At 45.0% G+C, this 21,815-nt stretch overlaps 1 protein-coding gene across 1 annotated transcript in view; it reads right to left on the minus strand.

The window, feature by feature from the left end:
• Positions 1-6,338: 6,338 nt before the first annotated feature.
• Positions 6,339-21,815, minus strand: part of LOC148443113 (unconventional myosin-Id-like) — a gene marked incomplete at its 3' end in the record, with an annotated part of 199,590 nt that continues 184,113 nt past the window's right edge. The window contains exons 15-16 of the mRNA XM_088463194.1: positions 7,366-7,647; positions 6,339-6,559 (exon numbers count right to left, since the gene is read on the minus strand). Coding sequence (XP_088319320.1) covers positions 6,339-6,559; positions 7,366-7,647 — 503 coding nt within the window. The remainder of the gene's footprint in view (positions 6,560-7,365; positions 7,648-21,815) is intronic.

Here is a 21,815-nt window from a genome sequence, read left to right on the forward strand (position 1 = left end):
GTACACTGTGAAACGCGGTGACACGTAATGTAACAACCTGCACAGTACACTGTGAAACGCGGTGACACATAATGTAACAACCTGCACAGTACACTGTGAAACGCGGTGACACGTGATGTAACAACCTGCACAGTACACTGTGAAACGCGGTGACACGTAATGTAACAACCTGCACAGTACACTGTGAAACGCGGTGACACGTGATGTAACAACCTGCACAGTATACTGTGAAACGCGGTGACACGTGATGTAACAACCTGCACAGTACACTGTGAAACGCGGTGACACGTGATGTAACAACCTGCACAGTATACTGTGAAACGCGGTGACACGTGATGTAACAACCTGCACAGTATACTGTGAAACGCGGTGACACATGATGTAACAACCTGCACAGTATACTGTGAAATGCGGGGACACGTAATGTAACAACCTGCACAGTATACTGTGAAACGCGGTGACAAGTAATGTAACAACCTGCACAGTACACTGTGAAACGTAATGTAACAACCTGCACAGTACACTGAAACGCGGTGACACGTAATGTAACAACCTGCACAGTACACTGTGAAACGCGGTGACACGTAATGTAACAACCTGCACAGTACACTGTGAAACGCGGTGACACGTAATGTAACAACCTGCACAGTACACTGTGAAACGTAATGTAACAACCTGCACAGTACACTGAAACGCGGTGACACGTAATGTAACAACCTGCACAGTACACTGTGAAACGCGGTGACAAGTAATGTAACAACCTGCACAGTACACTGTGAAACGTAATGTAACAACCTGCACAGTACACTGAAACGCGGTGACACGTAATGTAACAACCTGCACAGTACACTGTGAAACGCGGTGACACGTAATGTAACAACCTGCACAGTACACTGTGAAACGCGGTGACACGTAATGTAACAACCTGCACAGTACACTGTGAAACGCGGTGACACGTAATGTAACAACCTGCACAGTACACTGTGAAATGCGGGGACACGTAATGTAACAACCTGCACAGTACACTGTGAAACGTGGTGACACGTGATGTAACAACCTGCACAGTACACTGTGAAATGCGGGGACACGTAATGTAACAACCTGCACAGTATACTGTGAAACGCGGTGACATGTGATGTAACAACCTGCACAGTACACTGTGAAACGTAATGTAACAACCTGCACAGTACACTGAAATGCGGTGACACGTAATGTAACAACCTGCACAGTACGCTGTGAAACGCGGTGACACGTAATGTAACAACCTGCACAGTACACTGTGAAACGCGGTGACACGTAATGTAACAACCTGCACAGTACACTGTGAAACGCGGTGACACGTAATGTAACAACCTGCACAGTACACTGTGAAACACGGTGACATGTGATGTAACAACCTGCACAGTACACTGTGAAACACGGTGACATGTGATGTAACAACCTGCACAGTACACTGTGAAACACGGTGACATGTGATGTAACAACCTGCACAGTACACTGTGAAACACGGTGACATGTGATGTAACAACCTGCACAGTACACTGTGAAACACGGTGACATGTGATGTAACAAACTGCACAGTACACTGTGAAACGCGGTGACATGTGATGTAACAACCTGCACAGTACACTGTGAAACACGGTGACACGTAATGTAGCAAACTGCACAGTACACTGTGAAACGCGGTGACACGTGATGTAACAACCTGCACAGTACACTGTGAAATGCGGTGACACGTAATGTAACAACCGGCACAGTACACTGTGAAACGCGGTGACAAGTAATGTAACAACCTGCACAGTACACTGTGAAACGTAATGTAACAACCTGCACAGTACACTGAAACGCGGTGACACGTAATGTAACAACCTGCACAGTACACTGTGAAACGCGGTGACACGTAATGTAACAACCTGCACAGTACACTGTGAAACGCGGTGACACGTAATGTAACAACCTGCACAGTACACTGTGAAACACGGTGACATGTGATGTAACAACCTGCACAGTACACTGTGAAACACGGTGACATGTGATGTAACAACCTGCACAGTACACTGTGAAACACGGTGACATGTGATGTAACAACCTGCACAGTACACTGTGAAACACGGTGACATGTGATGTAACAACCTGCACAGTACACTGTGAAACACGGTGACATGTGATGTAACAAACTGCACAGTACACTGTGAAACGCGGTGACATGTGATGTAACAACCTGCACAGTACACTGTGAAACACGGTGACACGTAATGTAGCAAACTGCACAGTACACTGTGAAACGCGGTGACACGTGATGTAACAACCTGCACAGTACACTGTGAAATGCGGTGACACGTAATGTAACAACCTGCACAGTACACTGTGAAACGCGGTGACAGGTGAACTCCAGACCCCTCCAGATTCCTTAAATTGGCATCTCTGCTTTGGGATGTCTGAGTGACAGGAGTGTGATGGGATAATGAATTCCTTGGCTTAGGGGAGATGAAAGTGCGCTGTGTGAATTATTTAACACTGGGTCAAGGCTTCTGGAACCTGTTCTGTCACCGAGTACCGGCTCCCCACGCAGGACAAGTGATGGGGAGGGAGGAGGGAGATGGTTTCTGCAAACACAAAACACTCAGATAACTTCCACTAAGTCACCTCTGTGAAGGACATTTATGAAGCTGCAAGACTGGGAAGATGTACTCTGTGACGTTTTATGCCAACTTATCTGCCAATTCGCCCATGTTTATAGGTTCGTGCAGGAAGATGGCATTAATGCCTAGTAGAGATGTGCACTGACCCCCGTGTTTTGGTTTTGGATCTGGATCTCCCCTGGTTTTGGATCTGGATTGGTTTTGCCAAAACCTCACCTCCGTGTTTCGATTTTACGGTTTTGTTTTTGGATCTGGATAAAAACAGCTAAAATCACATGAAATGGGCCATTTTTTTGTTCCTACAGTATTATTAACCTCAATCACATTTCCAGTCTATTCTGACCACCTCACAGCTCACAATATTAATGTTTTCATCTTGTTAAAGGGCCAAAAGGTTGCATCCAGCTAGTTGACTCAAAACTGATTGATAAATAGAGTTGAGGACTGTGCAAAGGTGATGGTTGGGGTACCCCTTGAGGACTGAAGTTAATAGATGGTAGCTGGCTGAAGAATTGATAGTTGGCGCAGACACTGGCTGAAGAATTGATAATTGGTGCAGCCCCTGGCTGAAGAATTGATAATTGGTGCAGCCACTGCCTGAATTGATAATTGGTGCAGCCCCTGCCTGAAGAATTGATAATTGGTGCAGCCCCTAGCTGAAGAATTGATAATTGGTGCAGCCACTGGCTGAATTGAATTGATAATTGGTGCAGCCCCTAGCTGGCTGAAGAATTGATAATTGGTGATGCAGCTCCTGGCTGGCTGAAGACTAGTTGATAGTTAATTGTTGATGCAGCCTCCAGGCTGAGTAGTAGTGCAATACAGGGCTATGATTAGTCCTGCAACAGCCTTGAGGTGACGACAGGTGGCCTTTGGGCCATGAAGCAGCCTTAAGGGCTGAGAACCCTTGGCTGAATGTCACTGTTGAGCGACTTGTGTCGTCTGGTTGACACAACAAGCAGCAACTGGTTCAGAATTTTCTTTAAAAAAATGAAAGGGGCATGTAGGAGATTCTGTCTGTGACCATTACAATTTCTGAACATTCATAAACCATAACATTAAAATGTCAGGAAGCAATGCCCCAACCAGCACATAATGGAAAGGAAAAAGGTGCAAGATGGAATTGTCCTTGGGCCCTCCCACCTACCCTTATGTTGTATATATGAAACAGAATACTCACAGTTTAACAAACCAATCACTTCAGTGACAGGGATTGCCACTTGTGGCTGAAATGATTGGTTTGTTTGGACTCCCCACAAAACAAGCTGCCAATGCGCAGTGGACATTGGTGGCAATGATCCCATACACAAACTGGCTTTACAATACATTAGATTAGATGTCATCATCGTCATCCCCATCAGTGTGTGCATCCTCCTCTTCTTCACACAATATGAATTCGTCCCCGCTGGAATCCATCATTACAGAGTGTCTTTTTTGGACTTAACTGCTGGTATAGGTCTTCCCCGTGGAATTTGTAATTAATTTTGATGAACATCATCTTTTCCACATTTTTACGGAAGTAACCTCCTACGACGATCACTGACAAGGTTCCCGGCTGCGCTGAAAACTCTTTCAGAGTATACACTGGAGGGTGGGCAACTTAAGTACAGCAAAGCCAGCTTGTGTAAGTGACCCCAAATCACCTCTTTTTCCTGTCAGTAGTGAAACGGACTGTCTGCAATGCCTATTTGGATGCTATCCCTAAAATAGTCATCCACCATTCTCTGAATGGTGACCATATCAGAAAAAGTCACGGTAGACATGTCACTCATTGTAGGCAGTTCTTTCAGACCCAACCAGATGTCATTAGATTTTGCTGACTGATCTGCATCACCACCAGCAGTGGGTCTCTTAGGAAAATGTAGTTTTTTCCTGGCAGCTGTAGAAACTGTAGGCACCACCAGCTCTTTGCATCTTTTCAGATTTATGTCCGTCAGAAAGAAAGACACAAGGTATGACTTAAACCTAGGATCAAGTATGGTCGCCAAAATATAGTGATCTGATTTTGAGAGATTGACAACCCTTGGATCCTGTTGAAGCTAATGAAGGGCTTGATCTACAAGTCCCACGTACTTAGCGGAATCCCTCCATTTCAGCTCCTCTTTCAGTTTCTCCAGCTGCTTTTCCTCATCATTTTTTTTCCTGATCCTCATCATCAGCAACATACTCATCATCATACTCATCATTCTTATCATCATCAGCAACATACTCATTATCATCATTCTCATCATCAGCAACATACTCATTATCATCATACTCATCATCAGCAACATACTCATCATCATCCTCATCATCAGCAGCATACTCATTATCATAATCATTATTCTCATCATCAGCAACATACTCATTATCATCATACTCATCATTCTCATCATCATCATACTCATCATCATCAGCAACATACTCATCACTCTCATCATCATCAGCAAAATACTCATTATCATAATTCTCATCATCAGCAACATACTCATCATCAGCAACATACTCATTATCAACATTATCAGCAACATACTCATTATCATCATCATCATACTTCTCATCAGCAACATACTCATCATTACCATACTCATCATCAGCAACATACTCATCACTATCATACTCATCATCAGCAACATACTCATCACTATCATACTCATCATCAGCAACATACTCATCATTCTCATCATCATACTTGTCATTCTCATCATCATCCTCAGCAGCAGCAGCAACAGCAACATACTTATCAACATCATACTCATCATACTCATTATCATCATACTCATCATCAGAAACATACTCATCATACTCATTAACATCATACTCATCATCAGCAACATACTCATTATTCTCATCATACTCATTATCATCATACTCATCATCAGTAACATACTCATTATTCTCATCATCATCATACTCATCATCATACTCATCATCATCATACTCATCATTCTTATCATCATCAGCAACATACTCATTATCATTCTCAAAATCAGCAACATACTCATTATCATCATACTCATCATTCTCATCATCATCATACTCCTCATCGGCAACATACTCATCACTATCATACTCATCATCAGCAACATACTCATCATTATCATACTCATCATTCTCATCATCATCCTCAGCAGCAACATACTTATCAACATCATACTCATCATACTCATTATCATCATACTCATCATCAGAAACATACTCATCATACTCATTAACATCATACTCATCATCATTAACATACTCATTATTCTCATCATCATCATACTCATTATCATCATACTCATCATCAGTAACATACTCATTATTCTCATCATCACAATCTCATCCTCATATTCAACATCCTTCTCATCATCATCCTTCTCATCATCATCATCATCATACTCATCAGCAACATACTCATCATTATCATACTCATCATTCTTATCATCATCAGCAACATACTCATTATCATCATCATCATCATACTCATCATCAACATACTCATTATCATCATTCTCAAAATCAGCAACATACTCATTATCATCATACTCATCATTCTCATCATCAACATGCTCCTCATCGGCAGCATACTCATCATTATCATACTCATCATCATCATCATACTCATCATCATCAGCAACATACTCATCATTATCATACTCATCATTCTTATCATCATCAGCAACATACTCATTATCATCATTCTCATCATCAGCAACATACTTATTATCATCATACTCATCATCATCATACTCCTCATCGGCAACATACTCATCATTATCATACTCATCATTCTCATCATCATCCTCAGCAGCAACATACTTATCAACATCATACTCATCATACTCATTATCATCATACTCATCATCAGAAACATACTCATCATACTCATTAACATCATACTCATCATCATTAACATACTCATTATTCTCATCATCATCATACTCATTATCATCATACTCATCATCAGTAACATACTCATTATTCTCATCATCACAATCTCATCCTCATATTCAACATCCTTCTCATCATCATCCTTCTCATCATCATCATCATCATACTCATCAGCAACATACTCATCATTATCATACTCATCATTCTTATCATCATCAGCAACATACTCATTATCATCATCATCATCATACTCATCATCAACATACTCATTATCATCATTCTCAAAATCAGCAACATACTCATTATCATCATACTCATCATTCTCATCATCAACATACTCCTCATCGGCAGCATACTCATCATTATCATACTCATCATCATCATCATACTCATCATTATCATACTCATCATTCTTATCATCATCAGCAACATACTCATTATCATCATTCTCATCATCAGCAACATACTTATTATCATCATACTCATCATCATCATACTCCTCATCGGCAACATACTAATCACCATCATACTCATCATCAGCAACATACTCATTATCATCATACTCATCATACTCATCATCATCAGCAACATACTCATCATTCTCATCATCAGCAACATACTCATCATCATACTCATCATGATCATCATACTTATCATTCTCATCATCATACTCATCATCATTCTCATCATCATCATACTCATCATCATCAGCATACTCATCATTATCATACTCATTATTCTCATCATCAGCAACATACTCATCATTATCATACTCATCATTCTTATCATCATCAGCAACATACACATCATTCTCATCATCAGCAACATACTCATTATCATCATACTCATCATTCTCATCATCATCAGCAACATACTCATTATCATTCTCAAAATCAGCAACATACTCATTATCATCATACTCATCATTCTCATCATCATCATACTCCTCATCGGCAACATACTCATCACTATCATACTCATCAGCAACATACTCATCATTATCATACTCATCATCCTCAGCAGCAACATACTTATCAACATCATACTCATCATACTCATTATCATCATACTCATCATCAGAAACATACTCATCATACTCATTAACATCATACTCATCATCATTAACATACTCATTATTCTCATCATCATCATACTCATCATCAGTAACATACTCATTATTCTCATCATCACAATCTCATCCTCATATTCAACATCCTTCTCATCATCATCATCATCATCATCATCATATTTATCATCATCATCATCATACTCATCAGCAACATACTCATCATTATCATACTCATCATTCTTATCATCATCAGCAACATACTCATTATCATCATCATCAACATACTCATTATCATCATTCTCAAAATCAGCAACATACTCATTATCATCATACTCATCATCAACATGCTCCTCATCGGCAACATACTCATCATTATCATACTCATCATCATCATACTCATCATCATCAGCAACATACTCATCATTATCATACTCATCATTCTTATCATCATCAGCAACATACTCATTATCATCATTCTCATCATCAGCAACATACTTATTATCATCATACTCATCATCATCATACTCCTCATCGGCAACATACTCATCATTATCATACTCATCATCAGCAACATACTCATCACTATCATACTCATCATCAGCAACATACTCATTATCATCATACTCATCATTCTCATCATCATCATCATCATCATCAGCAACATACTCATCATTCACATCATCAGCAACATACTCATCATTCTCATCATCATACTCATCATGATCATCATACTTATCATTCTCATCATCATACTCATCATCATCAGCATACTCATCGTTATCATACTCATTATTCTCATCATCAGCAACATACTCATCATTATCATACTCATCATTCTTATCATCATCAGCAACATACTCATTATCATCATTCTCATCATCAGCAACATACTTATTATCATCATACTCATCATTCTCATCATCATCATACTCCTCATCGGCAACATACTCATCATTATCATACTCATCATCAGCAACATACTCATCACTATCATACTCATCATCAGCAACATACTCATTATCATCATACTCATCATTCTCATCATCATCATACTCATCATCATCAGCAACATACTCATCATTCTCATCATCAGCAACATACTCATTATCATCATACTCATCATTCTCATCATCATCATACTCATCATCATCAGCAACATACTCATCATTCTCATCATCATACTCATCATACTTATCATTCTCATCATCATACTCATCATCATTCTCATCATCATCAGCATACTCATCATTATCATACTCATTATTCTCATCATCAGCAACATACTCATTATCATCATTCTCATCATCAGCAACATACTTAATATCATTCTCATCATCATCATACTCATCATCATCCTCAGAAGCAACATACTTATGAACATCATACTCATCAGTAACATACTCATTATCATCATTCTCATCATCAGTAACACTCATTATTCTCATCATCATCATACTCATTATAATCATACTCATCATCAGTAACATACTCATTATTCTCATCATCATCATACTCATCATCAGCAACATACTCAATATCATACTCATCATCATACTTATCATTCTCATCATCATCATACTCATCATCATCCTCAGAAGCAACATACTTATCAACATCATACTCATCATCATCATACTCATCATACTCATTATCATCATACTCATCCTCATCATCACAATCTCATCTTCATCATCAACATCCTTCTCATCATCATCATCATTCTCATCAGCATCATACTCATCATTAGTAACATACTTATCATCCTCATACTCATCATCCCCATCTCATCCTCATCATCCTCATACTTAACAATATACTCACCCTTCTCATTATTCTTATACTAACAGTGGTCGAAGTGGGGCGGTGTACGGCGGTTTGACACACCGCCACTTCCCGACCCCACTTCATTTTAGCCGCAGAAGAGAATGTACCAGTGCTGGGATCCAGTATGGGATCCCAGTGCTGGAACAGTGGTGGCAGCATGTAGAGATGTGTCCCGCAGGGGACACATCTCAATCGGCGGAAGCGCTGGCATGTATGTAGACGTGACAGAGCATCAGGTCCCAGCTGCATTGTAAAGTAAGCACTGCAGCATGCACTGGCCGCCAGCCAATCGTGGGGCTTGCTGGCTGCCAGTAAATCGCAAGTTGCCAAATGGCAGCTTCTCATTGGCTTGCAGCGGCGCCGTATTAAACTCCAGTGCACTACTGCAGCAACTAAGAAGACCAGATGCTCCCAGCGGCTCCACTCCAGCAGCAGCGCAGGCCAGAGGCAATTAGAGAGAGGGGAAGGTGTGAGAGAAGGAATAGAGAGGCAGACAGATGGAAGCAGGGAGTTAGTATTGTAGGGAGTGAAACAGAGAGAGGGAATCAGTGAGAAGGGCAGGGTGTGAGAGAGGGGAGCAGGCAGGGAGAAGTGTGGGGGTGAGAAGTACAATGGGGTGATATGGAAGCAGGGACCAGTGGGGGGGAATCAGGGCTTTATTCAGAGGCGGCCGTACGGTCTATGACCGCACGGCCGCCTAGATGTTTGTCTAGTGCGCATGCGCACGAGGGAGCCGGCTGCTTCGTGCGCATGCGTGAGACCCGCTACGACCGACAGCTCCGGTCATAGCGGGTCTCTTTCCAAAGGGGGTGAGCTGTTGATGTTGATTGACAGCTCGCCCCGTTTGGAAGGCGGGCCAGGGGGTGGCAGCCCAAACAGAGGCATTCCCATGGGAACGCCTGCCGTTTGGGGGAGGCCCCACAGACATCACTAGTGATGTCAGTGGAGAGCTTCCGGCTCTGACAGAGCCAGAAGCTCTCCGGGGCTTACGACAAGTGAGACCCTACCCTAGGGTCTCATCGTAAGCCCCGATGGTCGCGATGGTCAATGACCATTGCGACCATCACCCTAGCGGTCGTTAGAGCTGTGGATGTTAACCCACAGCCTAACGACCGAAACAGAGGCGGCCGGTCAGGATGCAAGCAGCCGCCCAGTTTCTGAGCGACCGCTTGCATCCTCTGACCGCCTCTGAATGAGGGCCACAATCTCCTTACCCCCACCTCTAAATTCCCACTTTGAGCACTGTATACTATTCATCACCATCCTCATCAACAATCTTCTCATCATCATACTCATTATCAGCAGCAACGTTTATCAACATCATCCTCATTCTTCTCATTATCCTCATAGTCATTATTACGTTCCTCATCATACTCATCATTGTCAACCTCATCCTCATCCTCATCAGCAACATACTTATCATCCTCATTCTCCTTAGTCATCATCATCCTCCTCCTCATCATCCTCATGCTCAACATCATACCCATCCTTCTCATTATTCTTATACTAATCATCACCACCCTCATCATCATCAACCTCCTCATACTCATCAGCAACATACTTATCCTCATTCTCCTTAGTCATCATCATCCTCATACTCAATATCATACCCATCCTTCTCATTATCCTTATACTAATCATCACCATCCTCATCAACCTCTTCCTCCTCCTCATACTCATCAGCAGCAACAACATACTTATCCTCATTCTCCTCATAGTCATCAACACCAGTGCTTAAAGTGGTCCCGAGAGAAGTGGTGGAACTCACCGCCCCCCTCAGTGCAATGTCAATAAAGGGACAGCGGCGCGCGCCCCCAAAAAGGGGTGTGGTCTCAAAAGAAAGGGGCATGGTCACATAATAGTATTCCCAATACAAATTATGCCACACACTAGCACATTCTTGATTCACATTACACCAGATAGTAGTGTCTCTTATTTATGCATGACACACAGCAGTGCCCCTTGCACACAATGCCCACATTTGTGCCCCTTATACACAATGCCCACAGTGGTAGTGCCCCTTATACAATGCCCACAGTAGTAGTGCCCCTTACATATAATGCCCATTGTAGTGGAGCCCCTTACATATAATGTCCAAGTTCAATCTCCATACCCCCACCTCTAAATTCCCACTTTGAGCACTGTATACTATTCATCACCATCCTCATCAACAATCTTCTCATCATCATACTCATTATCAGCAGCAACGTTTATCAACATCATCCTCATTCTTCTCATTATCCTCATAGTCATTATTACCTTCCTCATTATTGTCATCCTCATACTCATCAGCAACATACTTATCATCCTCATTCTCCTTAGTCATCATCATCCTCCTCCTCATCATCCTCATACTCAACATCATTCCCATCCTTCTCATTATTCTTATACTAATCATCACCACCCTCATCATTATCAACCTCCTTCTCCTCATACTCATCAGCAACATACTTATCATCCTCATTCTCCTTAGTCATCATCCTCCTCCTCATCATCATCCTCATACTCATCATTCCCATCCTTCTCATTATTCTTATACTAATCATCACCACCCTCATCATCATCATCAACCTCCTCTTCCTCATACTCATCAGCAACATACTTATCATCCTCATTCTCCTTAGTCATCATCATCCTCATACTCAACATCATACCCATCCTTCTCATTATCCTTATACTAATCATCACCACCCTCATCATCATCAACCTCCTCATCCTCATCAGCAACATACTTATCATCCTCATTCTCCTTAGTCATCATCATCCTCCTCATCATCATCCTCATACTCAACATCATACCCATCCTTCTCATTATTCTTATATTAATCATCACCACCCTCATCATCATCAACCTCCTCCTCCTCATACTCATCAGCAACATGCTTATCATCCTCATTCTCCTTAGTCATCATCATCCTCATACTCAACATCATACCCATCCTTCTCATTATCCTTATACTAATCATCACCACCCTCATCATCATCAACCTCCTCATCCTCATCAGCAACATACTTATCATCCTCATTCTCCTTAGTCATCATCATCCTCCTCATACTCAACATCATACCCATCCTTCTCATTATTCTTATATTAATCATCACCACCCTCATCATCATCAACCTCCTCCTCCTCATACTCATCAGCAACATGCTTATCATCCTCATTCTCCTTAGTCATCATCATCCTCCTCATCATCATCCTCATACTCATCATACCCATCCTTCTCATTATTCTTATATTAATCATCACCACCCTCATCATCATCAACCTCCTCATACTCATCAGCAACATACTTATCATCCTCATTCTCCTTAGTCATCATCATCCTCATACTCAACATCATACCCATCCTTCTCATTATCCTTATACTAATCATCACCACCCTCATCATCATCAACCTCCTCATCCTCATCAGCAACATACTTATCATCCTCATTCTCCTTAGTCATCATCATCCTCCTCATCATCATCCTCATACTCATCATTCCCATCCTTCTCATTATTCTTATACTAATCATCACCACCCTCATCATCATCAACCTCCTCCTCATACTCATCAGCAACATACTTATCATCCTCATTCTCCTTAGTCATCATCATCCTCATACTGAACATCATACCCATCCTTCTAATTATCCTTATACTAATCATCACCACCCTCATCATCATCAACCTCCTCATCCTCATCAGCAACATACTTATCATCCTCATTCTCCTTAGTCATCATCATCCTCCTCATCATCATCCTCATACTCAACATCATACCCATCCTTCTCATTATTCTTATATTAATCATCACCACCCTCATCATCATCAACCTCCTCCTCCTCATACTCATCAGCAACATGCTTATCATCCTCATTCTCCTTAGTCATCATCATCATCCTCATCATCATCCTCATACTCATCATACCCATCCTTCTCATTATTCTTATATTAATCATCACCACCCTCATCATCATCAACCTCCTCCTCCTCATACTCATCAGCAACATGCTTATCATCCTCATTCTCCTTAGTCATCATCATCCTCCTCATCATCATCCTCATAATCAACATCATACCCATCCTTCTCATTATTCTTATATTAATCATCACCACCCTCATCATCATCAACCTCCTCCTCCTCATACTCATCAGCAACATGCTTATCATCCTCATTCTCCTTAGTCATCATCATCCTGCTCATCATCATCCTCATACTCATCATACCCATCCTTCTCATTATTCTTATATTAATCATCACCACCCTCATCATCATCAACCTCCTCATACCCATCAGCAACATACTTATCATCCTCATTCTCCTTAGTCATCATCATCATCCTCATACTCAATATCATACCCATCCTTCTCATTATCCTTATACTAATCATCACCATCCTCATCAACCTCTTCCTCCTCCTCATACTCATCAGCAGCAACAACATACTTATCCTCATTCTCCTCATAGTCATCAACACCAGTGCTTACAGTGGTCCCGAGAGAAGTGGTGGAACTCACCGCCCCCCTCGGTGCAATGTCAATAAAAGGACAGCGGCGCGCGCCCCCAAAAAGGGGTGTGGTCTCAAAAGAAAGGGGCATGGTCACATAATAGTATTCCCAATACAAATTACGCCACACAGTAGCACATTCTTGATTCACATTACACCAGATAGTAGTGTCTCTTATTTATGCATGACACACAGCAGTGCCCCTTGCACACAATGCCCACATTTGTGCCCCTTATATACAATGCCCACAGTGGTAGTGCCCCTAATACAATGCCCACAGTAATAGTGCCCCTTACATATAATGCCCATTGTAGTGGAGCCCCTTACACATAATGTCCACTGTAGTGGTGCCCCTTATGCAGTGTCCACAGTAGTAGTGCCAATTATGAAATGCCCACAGCAGTAGTGCCCCTTACATATAATGCCCATTGTAATGGTGCCCTTTACACATAATGTCCACTGTAGTGGTGCCCCTTATGCAGTGACCCCAGTAGTGGTAGTGCCCCTTATGCAGTGCCCACAGTGGTAGTGCCCCATATTCATCATCCTCCTCCTCATACTCATCATTGTCCTCATACTCATCATAATTCTAAAACTCATTATCATCATCATTATCCTCCTCATCCGTATCATCATCTTCTTCATCCTCATTATCCTCCTCATCAGTAAATCAGGCAATCTATGTTCTGTAGGCCCAAGTACAACATATACAGTATTGATATTGTAATAATTATTATTAAGAATAATTCATCATAAACTAGAAAGATTTCTGCCTGTACTACGGAATTATGTTATCAGTTCCTCCATATAGGAACATAAAATCATTAATGCTACAGTTACAGTGGTGGAAATACTAATTTATCTACTCATTAAATAACCATCTACACCACCAGAAGCATCATACTGTACTTTAGATTAACTGTTTTGTCTCAGGGAGCTTCGTCTGAATATCGTAGTACCAGAAAGAGAATTAGAATTTAGCAGATTGTAAATTCCCAACAGCAGCTGAGTCTACGGCTATAAATACTCAGAGCGCCAGACTTGTATTCTCAGCCAAACCTGCCGAGAGATCTGCAGCGTCCCACAGGGAGGAGACCAGTTCTCCTGCTCCTTAGTAGAAGACTTTCCATTGTCTGCAAAGCAGTAACCTCTTAGTCAGTGACTATCATCATCTCCTGTGATATTCCGACCTGTGCTCAGGACATGTCTCTTACAGCGTTGTGTGTCAGGTGACATTGTGTCGTGTAGTCAGCGACTAGACGTGCTTACAGAGTCACCTGTGCAGGTGCAAATGTTTATGCCTAGATTTACAGCATCTGGACTGCTCCATAAAGTGACATGAGGGCGCCATCGCTGGCCCAAAGGCTGATGTCGTGCAACATTCAACGTTCTATGCCTCCACATTTTCTGGCACTTTGGAACTGACCCTTAGGGCCTGTTAATGCCATAGTAGCACAAAGCTACGCTGCCAGACGCGGCCATAAACATGGATAATGTAAGTATTAGTACAGCCGGGTAATGTGTCCTGTTGCCTTTTGCTTGTGTGGTGAAGAAAGTTGTGTTCTACGTGTTCTGATCGTGACACAGCGTCGTCTTCTACAAATGATGATAAATGGCCCGCTTTGGCAATATGAATTGTAATACAGGCGTACCGAGGATGATTATAAGTCTAGGCCATCTGCTGGTTTGGACCCACATTCCACCTCCGATTGTCAAAACAAAGACAACATTAAACTGCATCATGGTAACCTGGGCCCCTCAGTGCTCGCCAGGCCCTAGGCAAGAGCCTTCTTTGCCTAATGGATGACCCAGCTAAGACTAGCTGAGGGCTGCATAGGCATGAAACTATATAAGAGTCCTCAGTTTTTTGTGATTGGTCAGTATTAGGGAATCTGTTGCTAGGCAGTTTCCTCTTGTGTGAGGCTTTTATTCATTGGTTGACAGTTAGCCAATTAGAGTTTCAAGGGGGCGTGCATAATGTGGCTTTTCTACTTAAGGCTAAATTTGAATAGGTTCAGCCTTTTTTCAGTTGGAAGCCCCTCCCTCCCTACCCAAAACCGTGTGTTTGTCTGTGTTATGTTATGTCCTTTATTAAACAATATTAAAGCAGTAGGCGGGAAGGCGCTACTAGCCAGCGGCCACGTGTGGCATAAGCGGTCGTTGTGGGGCACTTACCCCTTTAAAGGACAATTGGGCGCTTTCTTTGCGGAAGCGACCGGACTGTGCCATAGCAAGGGGTGGTGAGACTTTCACAGCGCAGGTTACACATACTGAAAGGGGAGGCGTTTTAGTCGTCCCCATTTTATGGTAAGAATTATTTGGCTAGAGTTGGGTTATGATAGCGCCTTCTTTTGCCACCCTTTATTAAAATTCAATTCATGCAATTAATAAATACATTCATTTGATTCGAACCAAGCAGTTATTGCCACAGTGCCGTTATTTTAGAGTTAAGCTTAGCATAAGATGGTTTTAATGTTTTTCACAATAAATGAATAGATGCCTTATGGGTTTGTAATCCTCTGCTAACCAGCAGGTAACATAATGCCCTCTTCCGGGGGGGGGGGGCCTGAGGGTGCAGAGCTGGTGTATTTCTCAGCAGCGGATCCAGGTGAGGACTGGGGCTGGTTTGTACACAGATTACCCGCTCTGTGGGCTCAGCATGTGGTTCACAGCAGCATCGAGAAGTGAAAAGGGCTAATGAAGGCGCAGGGACCTCTCCCACCCGAGATTATGTATGAACTGCAAACAGGGTGTCAGTAATGTGCATATAAATCTCTCTCCTTGCTGACACAGCACCTGCAGCTTTGCTGGGTAATGAGATGTTCTGCTGCCAAGAGCACAGAAATACAGCTTAAGAGACGCTGATAGGGACCCATCCTCCACACGCACAGATGTGGCCAACCTGGCAATCAGCATGCATGCCTTGACCGGACAGCGATCCCGCAGCAAGGCACGTTGGCTGGGGCACCCTGTCTTCCTTCCTATCCCAAGTGGATGGTGCATCGAAGTAGGCTGGTAGTACTGCGTGATAAACTAATTGCGGCTGTGTCGCACGTGCTCGCCAAACCCAACATGCAAGGAGCGTGCTCCCACTACATGTTAGCTTTGATGGGAGGGAGAGAGAAAGAGAGGATGTGGGGACATGGGCAGCTGCTGAGGGTGTGGGGACAAGGGGAGCTGCTGAGGGTGTGGGGACAAGGGGAGCTGCTGAAGGTGTAGGGACAAGGGGAGCCGCTGAGGGTGTCGGGACAAGGGGAGCCGCTGAGGGTGTGGGGACAAGGGGAGCCGCTGAGGGTGTGGGGACAGGGGAGCTTCTGAGGGTGTGAGGACAAGGGGAGCTGTTGAGGATGTGGGGACAAGGGGAGCTGCTGAGGGTGTGGGGATAAGGGGAGCTGCTGAGGGTGTGGGGACAAGGGGAGCTGCTGAAGGTGTAGGGACAATGGGAGGCTGCTGAGGGTGTGGAGACAAGGGGAGCTGCTGAGGGTGTGGGGACAAGGGGAGCTGCTGAGAGTGTGGGGACAAGAGGAGCTGCTGAAGGTGTAGGGACAATGGGCTGCTGAGGGTGTGGGGACAAGGGGAGCTGCTGAGGGTGTAAGGACAAGGGGAGGTGCTGAGGGTTTGGGCACAAGGGGAGCTGCTGAGGGTGTGGGGACAAGAGGAGCTGCTGAGGGTGTGGGGACAAGAGGAGCTGCTGAGGGTGTGAGGACAAGGGGAGCTGCTGAGGGTGTGGGGACAAGGGGAGGTGCTGAGGGTGTGGGGACAAGGGGAGCTGCTGAGAGTGTGGGGACAAGAGCTGCTGAGGATGTGGGGACAAGGGGAGCTGCTGAGGGAGTGGGGACAAGGGGAGCTGCTGAGGGTGTGGGGACAAGGGGAGCTGCTGAGGGTGTGGGGACAAGGGGCAGTATGTGGCATAATGTGAACTAGGGGCATTATGTGACGCAATGTGAACTAGGAGCGGTATGTGGCACAATGTGACCTAGGGGCAGTATGTGGCACAATGTGAACTAGGGGCATATTGTGGCACAATGTGAACTAGGGGCGGTATGTGGCACAATGTGAACTAGGGGCAGTATGTGGCACAATGTGAACTAGGGAGATATTGTGGCACAATGTGAACTAGGGGCGGTATGTGGCACGATGTGAACTAGGGGTGGTATGTGGCACAATGTGAACTAGGGGCGGTATGTGGCGCAATGTGAACTAGGGGCATATTGTGGCACAATGTGAACTAGGGGCAGTATGTGGCACAATATGAACTAGGGGCGGTATGTGGCACAATATGAACTAGGGGCGGTATGTGGCACAATCTGAACTAGGGGCGGTATGTGGCACAATCTGAACTAGGGGCGGTATGTGGCACAATATGAACTAGGGGCGGTATGTGGCACAATATGAACTAGGGGCGGTATGTGGCACAATATGAACGAGGGGCAGTATGTGGCATAATATGAACTAGGGGCAGTATGTGGCACAATATGAACTACGGGTAGTATGTGGCACAATATGAACTAGGGGTAGTAAGTGGCATAATGTGAACTATGGAGCACTGTGTAGTATAAAGAGGGCACTGTGGGCACTACATTGTGGCATAACAACTGTGGGCACTACATTGTGGCATAAAGTGAACAAGGGCACTACTAAGGTAAGGGGAATAAAATAATCAAACACCACAGAGAGGGGCATTGGGGGCCTCATGAAAATGAAGCTATGGGGTCCACAAAGTCTTAGTTATGCTCATGGTGACCATTATTTATTTGGCAACTTAATAGTATATTTTAATTAACCCCATCAAATCCCCCAACAAGCACAAGAGCTTCCACCCACTAGGATGGGTCTGCTCCGCGCCTCTGTCCATCCAATACCTTCAGTGACTCTGCCCACACACTACCTACGTAACTCACTAATGCAGAAGACCTTACGTACCCCACACATACCCTTGCATTGCCGGGCCATCGCCGTACACACCGCTGGCGTCATAGCTGTCAGAACGTTAGCGCACTGCTAATCGGGATATTTGCTCGTGGACTATAGAGGTCTGATATTCTATTAGTGTTAATGGAGGTAAAATATGCTGTTCAGTGTTACCCTGACATTTCACTGCAGCTGTTATACAGTATAATATTACTTTTCTCTCCATTACAGATAGCACATATCACACATATCACACATATCACACATATCACACATGTCACACATGTCTAGGGCAGTGTATTGATGGGGTCTCTTACTTTTCATGAAGCTGACACTTATTTGGTAGCTGTGACATCATGTGTAAGAATCAACCAATCCACAAAGTGTATTCCTGCAAAGCAACACTGGCAAACTGTCACTCGTACTCTGCCTGCTGCAGGGGCTGGCTGGCAACTTTTAGCCTGGGGGCAAATGCAAGCAGGCGGCCCTGGCAGAGGAGTAGTGTGTAGCCACGGTGCCCGAAGAACGTGCGTGCTATGGCGCCCCCCCCCCCTCAAGTGTTCCAGGGCGGAGGCTGGCCATATGGGATTAATGTAAAGTAAAAATAAAGATTAGGGACAGCCCCATCATGGTGCCCATATGCAGTGCCCCCTGTGCCCCAGGAGAGGACCCCCTTATGCAGGCCTACAGTAGTGCCCCCAGTAGTGATCCCCCCTATGCAGTGCCCCTTATACAGTGCCCCCAGTAGTGGTCCCCCCTGTGCAGTGACTCTTGTGCCCCCAGTAGTAAGCCCCTTATATAGTGCCTCCAGTAGTGGTACCCCCTATGCAGTGCTCCTTCTATAGTGCCCCCAGTAGCAGTCCACACCCCATACAGTGCCCCCAATAGTGGCCCCTTAAATAGTGGCCCCAGTTGCAATTTCCCCCCTATGAAGTACTCCCAGTATTGCCCTTTTTATAGAGCCCCCAGCAGTGGTCCCTCGATGCAGTGGTAGTCCCCTCCCCCTATGTAATGCCCCTAGTAGTAGTTCCCTCCACCCTATGCAGTGCCCCTAGTAGTTGTCCCCTCCCCTTGTAGTGCCCATAGTAGTAGTAGTCCCCCCCCCTTGTAGTGCCCCCAGCAGTAGTCCCCCCAGTTGTAGTCCACCCCAATTGAAGTGCCCCCAGTTATAATCCCCAGTAGTGGTCCCCCCTTGTAGTGCCTCCCCCTGTAGTGCCCCCAGTAGTGATCTCCCCCTTGTAGTAGCCGCAGTAGTGGTTCCCCCTTTGTAGTGCCCCCAGTAGTCCCCCCCTTGTAGTGCCCCCAGTAGTAGTAGTCCTCCCCTTGTATTGCCCCCATTAATAGTAGTCGCCCCCTTGCAGTGTCTCCAGTAGAGTCTTCCAAAAAAACACTTACCTGAATCCCCGCTCCCACTGTCGCCATCCGCTCCTCCGTCTGTCCTTCCCGGGCCGGGCCGCTCTGCATTATGGGAGAGACGTCATATGACGTCATGACGCCTCTCCCATTGCCCACTGCGGGAGCTGGAAGATGGAGCGGCTCCTGCAGTGGGCGCAGCAGCAGCTAATGAGAGTCTGACAGACTCTCATCGGCAGCTGATCAAAACAAACACACAGCTGCCGGAGCCGGCCGTCCGGTCAGCGCTACACACGCGGTGCAGTCTGTGTCAAAGTGACACAGACTGCCCGCGGCCCGCATGACGCTGCGGCCCGGGGGGCACATGGCACCCTGCCCCCTGGCCCAGCCCGCCACTGGCCTGCTCTGTTAGAAAAGCATCTCTCTCCTTACGTGTAAACCTGGTCCATGGGAATGAGACAGAATGATGGTCATGTCCAGAGCCATAACTAGACATTTTGGTGCCATGTGCCAGAAAGAGCATTGGCGCCCCCCTCATTTTTCAAAGGGACATAATGCACCCAAAAAAGGGCCATGGCTTCATGGGGAAGGGCCAGGGAAGAGATAGGGGAGGCCAGGAGATGCTGGGGATAAATAGGGACATAATATAGTGCACCTGAGAGAGGGCCGTGGCCTCAGGGGTAAGGGCAAGGGAAGAGATAGGGGAGGCCAGGAGATGCTGGGGATAAATAGGGACATAATATAGTGCACCTGAGAGAGGGCCGTGGCCTCATGCTGAAGGGCCAGGGAAGAGATAGGGGAGGCCAGGAGATGCTGGGGATAAATAGGGACATAATATAGTGCACCTGAGAGAGGGCCGTGGCCTCAGGGGGAAGGGCCAGGGAAGAGATAGGGGAGGCCAGGAGATGCTGGAGATAAATATGGACTTAATATAGTGCACCTGAGAAAGGGCCGTGGCCTCATGGGGAAGGGCCAGGGAAGATATAGGAGAGGCCAGGAGATGCTGGGGATAAATAGGGACATAATATAGTGCACCTGAGAGAGGGCCGTGGCCTCAGGGGGAAGGGCCAGGGAAGAGATAGGGGAGGCCAGGAGATGCTGGAGATAAATATGGACATAATATTGTGCACCTGAGAGAGGGCCGTGGCCTCAGGGGGAAGGGCCAGGGAAGAGATAGGGGAGGCCAGGAGATGCTGGAGATAAATATGGACTTTATATAGTGCACCTGAGAGAGGGCCGTGGCCTCATGGGGAAGGGCCAGGGAAGATATAGGAGAGGCCAGGAGATGCTGGGGATAAATAGGGACATAATAAAGTGCACCTGAGAGAGGGCCATGGCCTCATGGGGAAGGGCCAGGGAAGATATAGGAGAGGCCAGGAGATGCTGGGGATAAATAGGGACATAATATAGTGCACCTGAGAGAGGGCCATGGCCTCATGGGGAAGGGCCAGGGAAGAGATAGGGGAGGCCAGTAGATGCTGGGGATAAATAGGGACATAATATAGTGCACCTGAAAGAGGGCCATGGCCACATGGGGAAGGGCCAGTGAAGAGATAGGGGAGGCCAGGAGATGCTGGGGATAAATAGGGACATAATATAGTGCACCTGGGAGAGGGCCATGGCCTCATGGGGAAGGGCCAGGGAAGAGATAGGGGAGGCCAGGAGACGCT

The sequence above is a fragment of the Taudactylus pleione genome, unplaced genomic scaffold (genome assembly GCF_031769625.1).
Source record: "Taudactylus pleione unplaced genomic scaffold, aTauple2 ptg001330l, whole genome shotgun sequence".
Taxonomy (NCBI): Eukaryota; Metazoa; Chordata; class Amphibia; order Anura; family Myobatrachidae; genus Taudactylus; species Taudactylus pleione.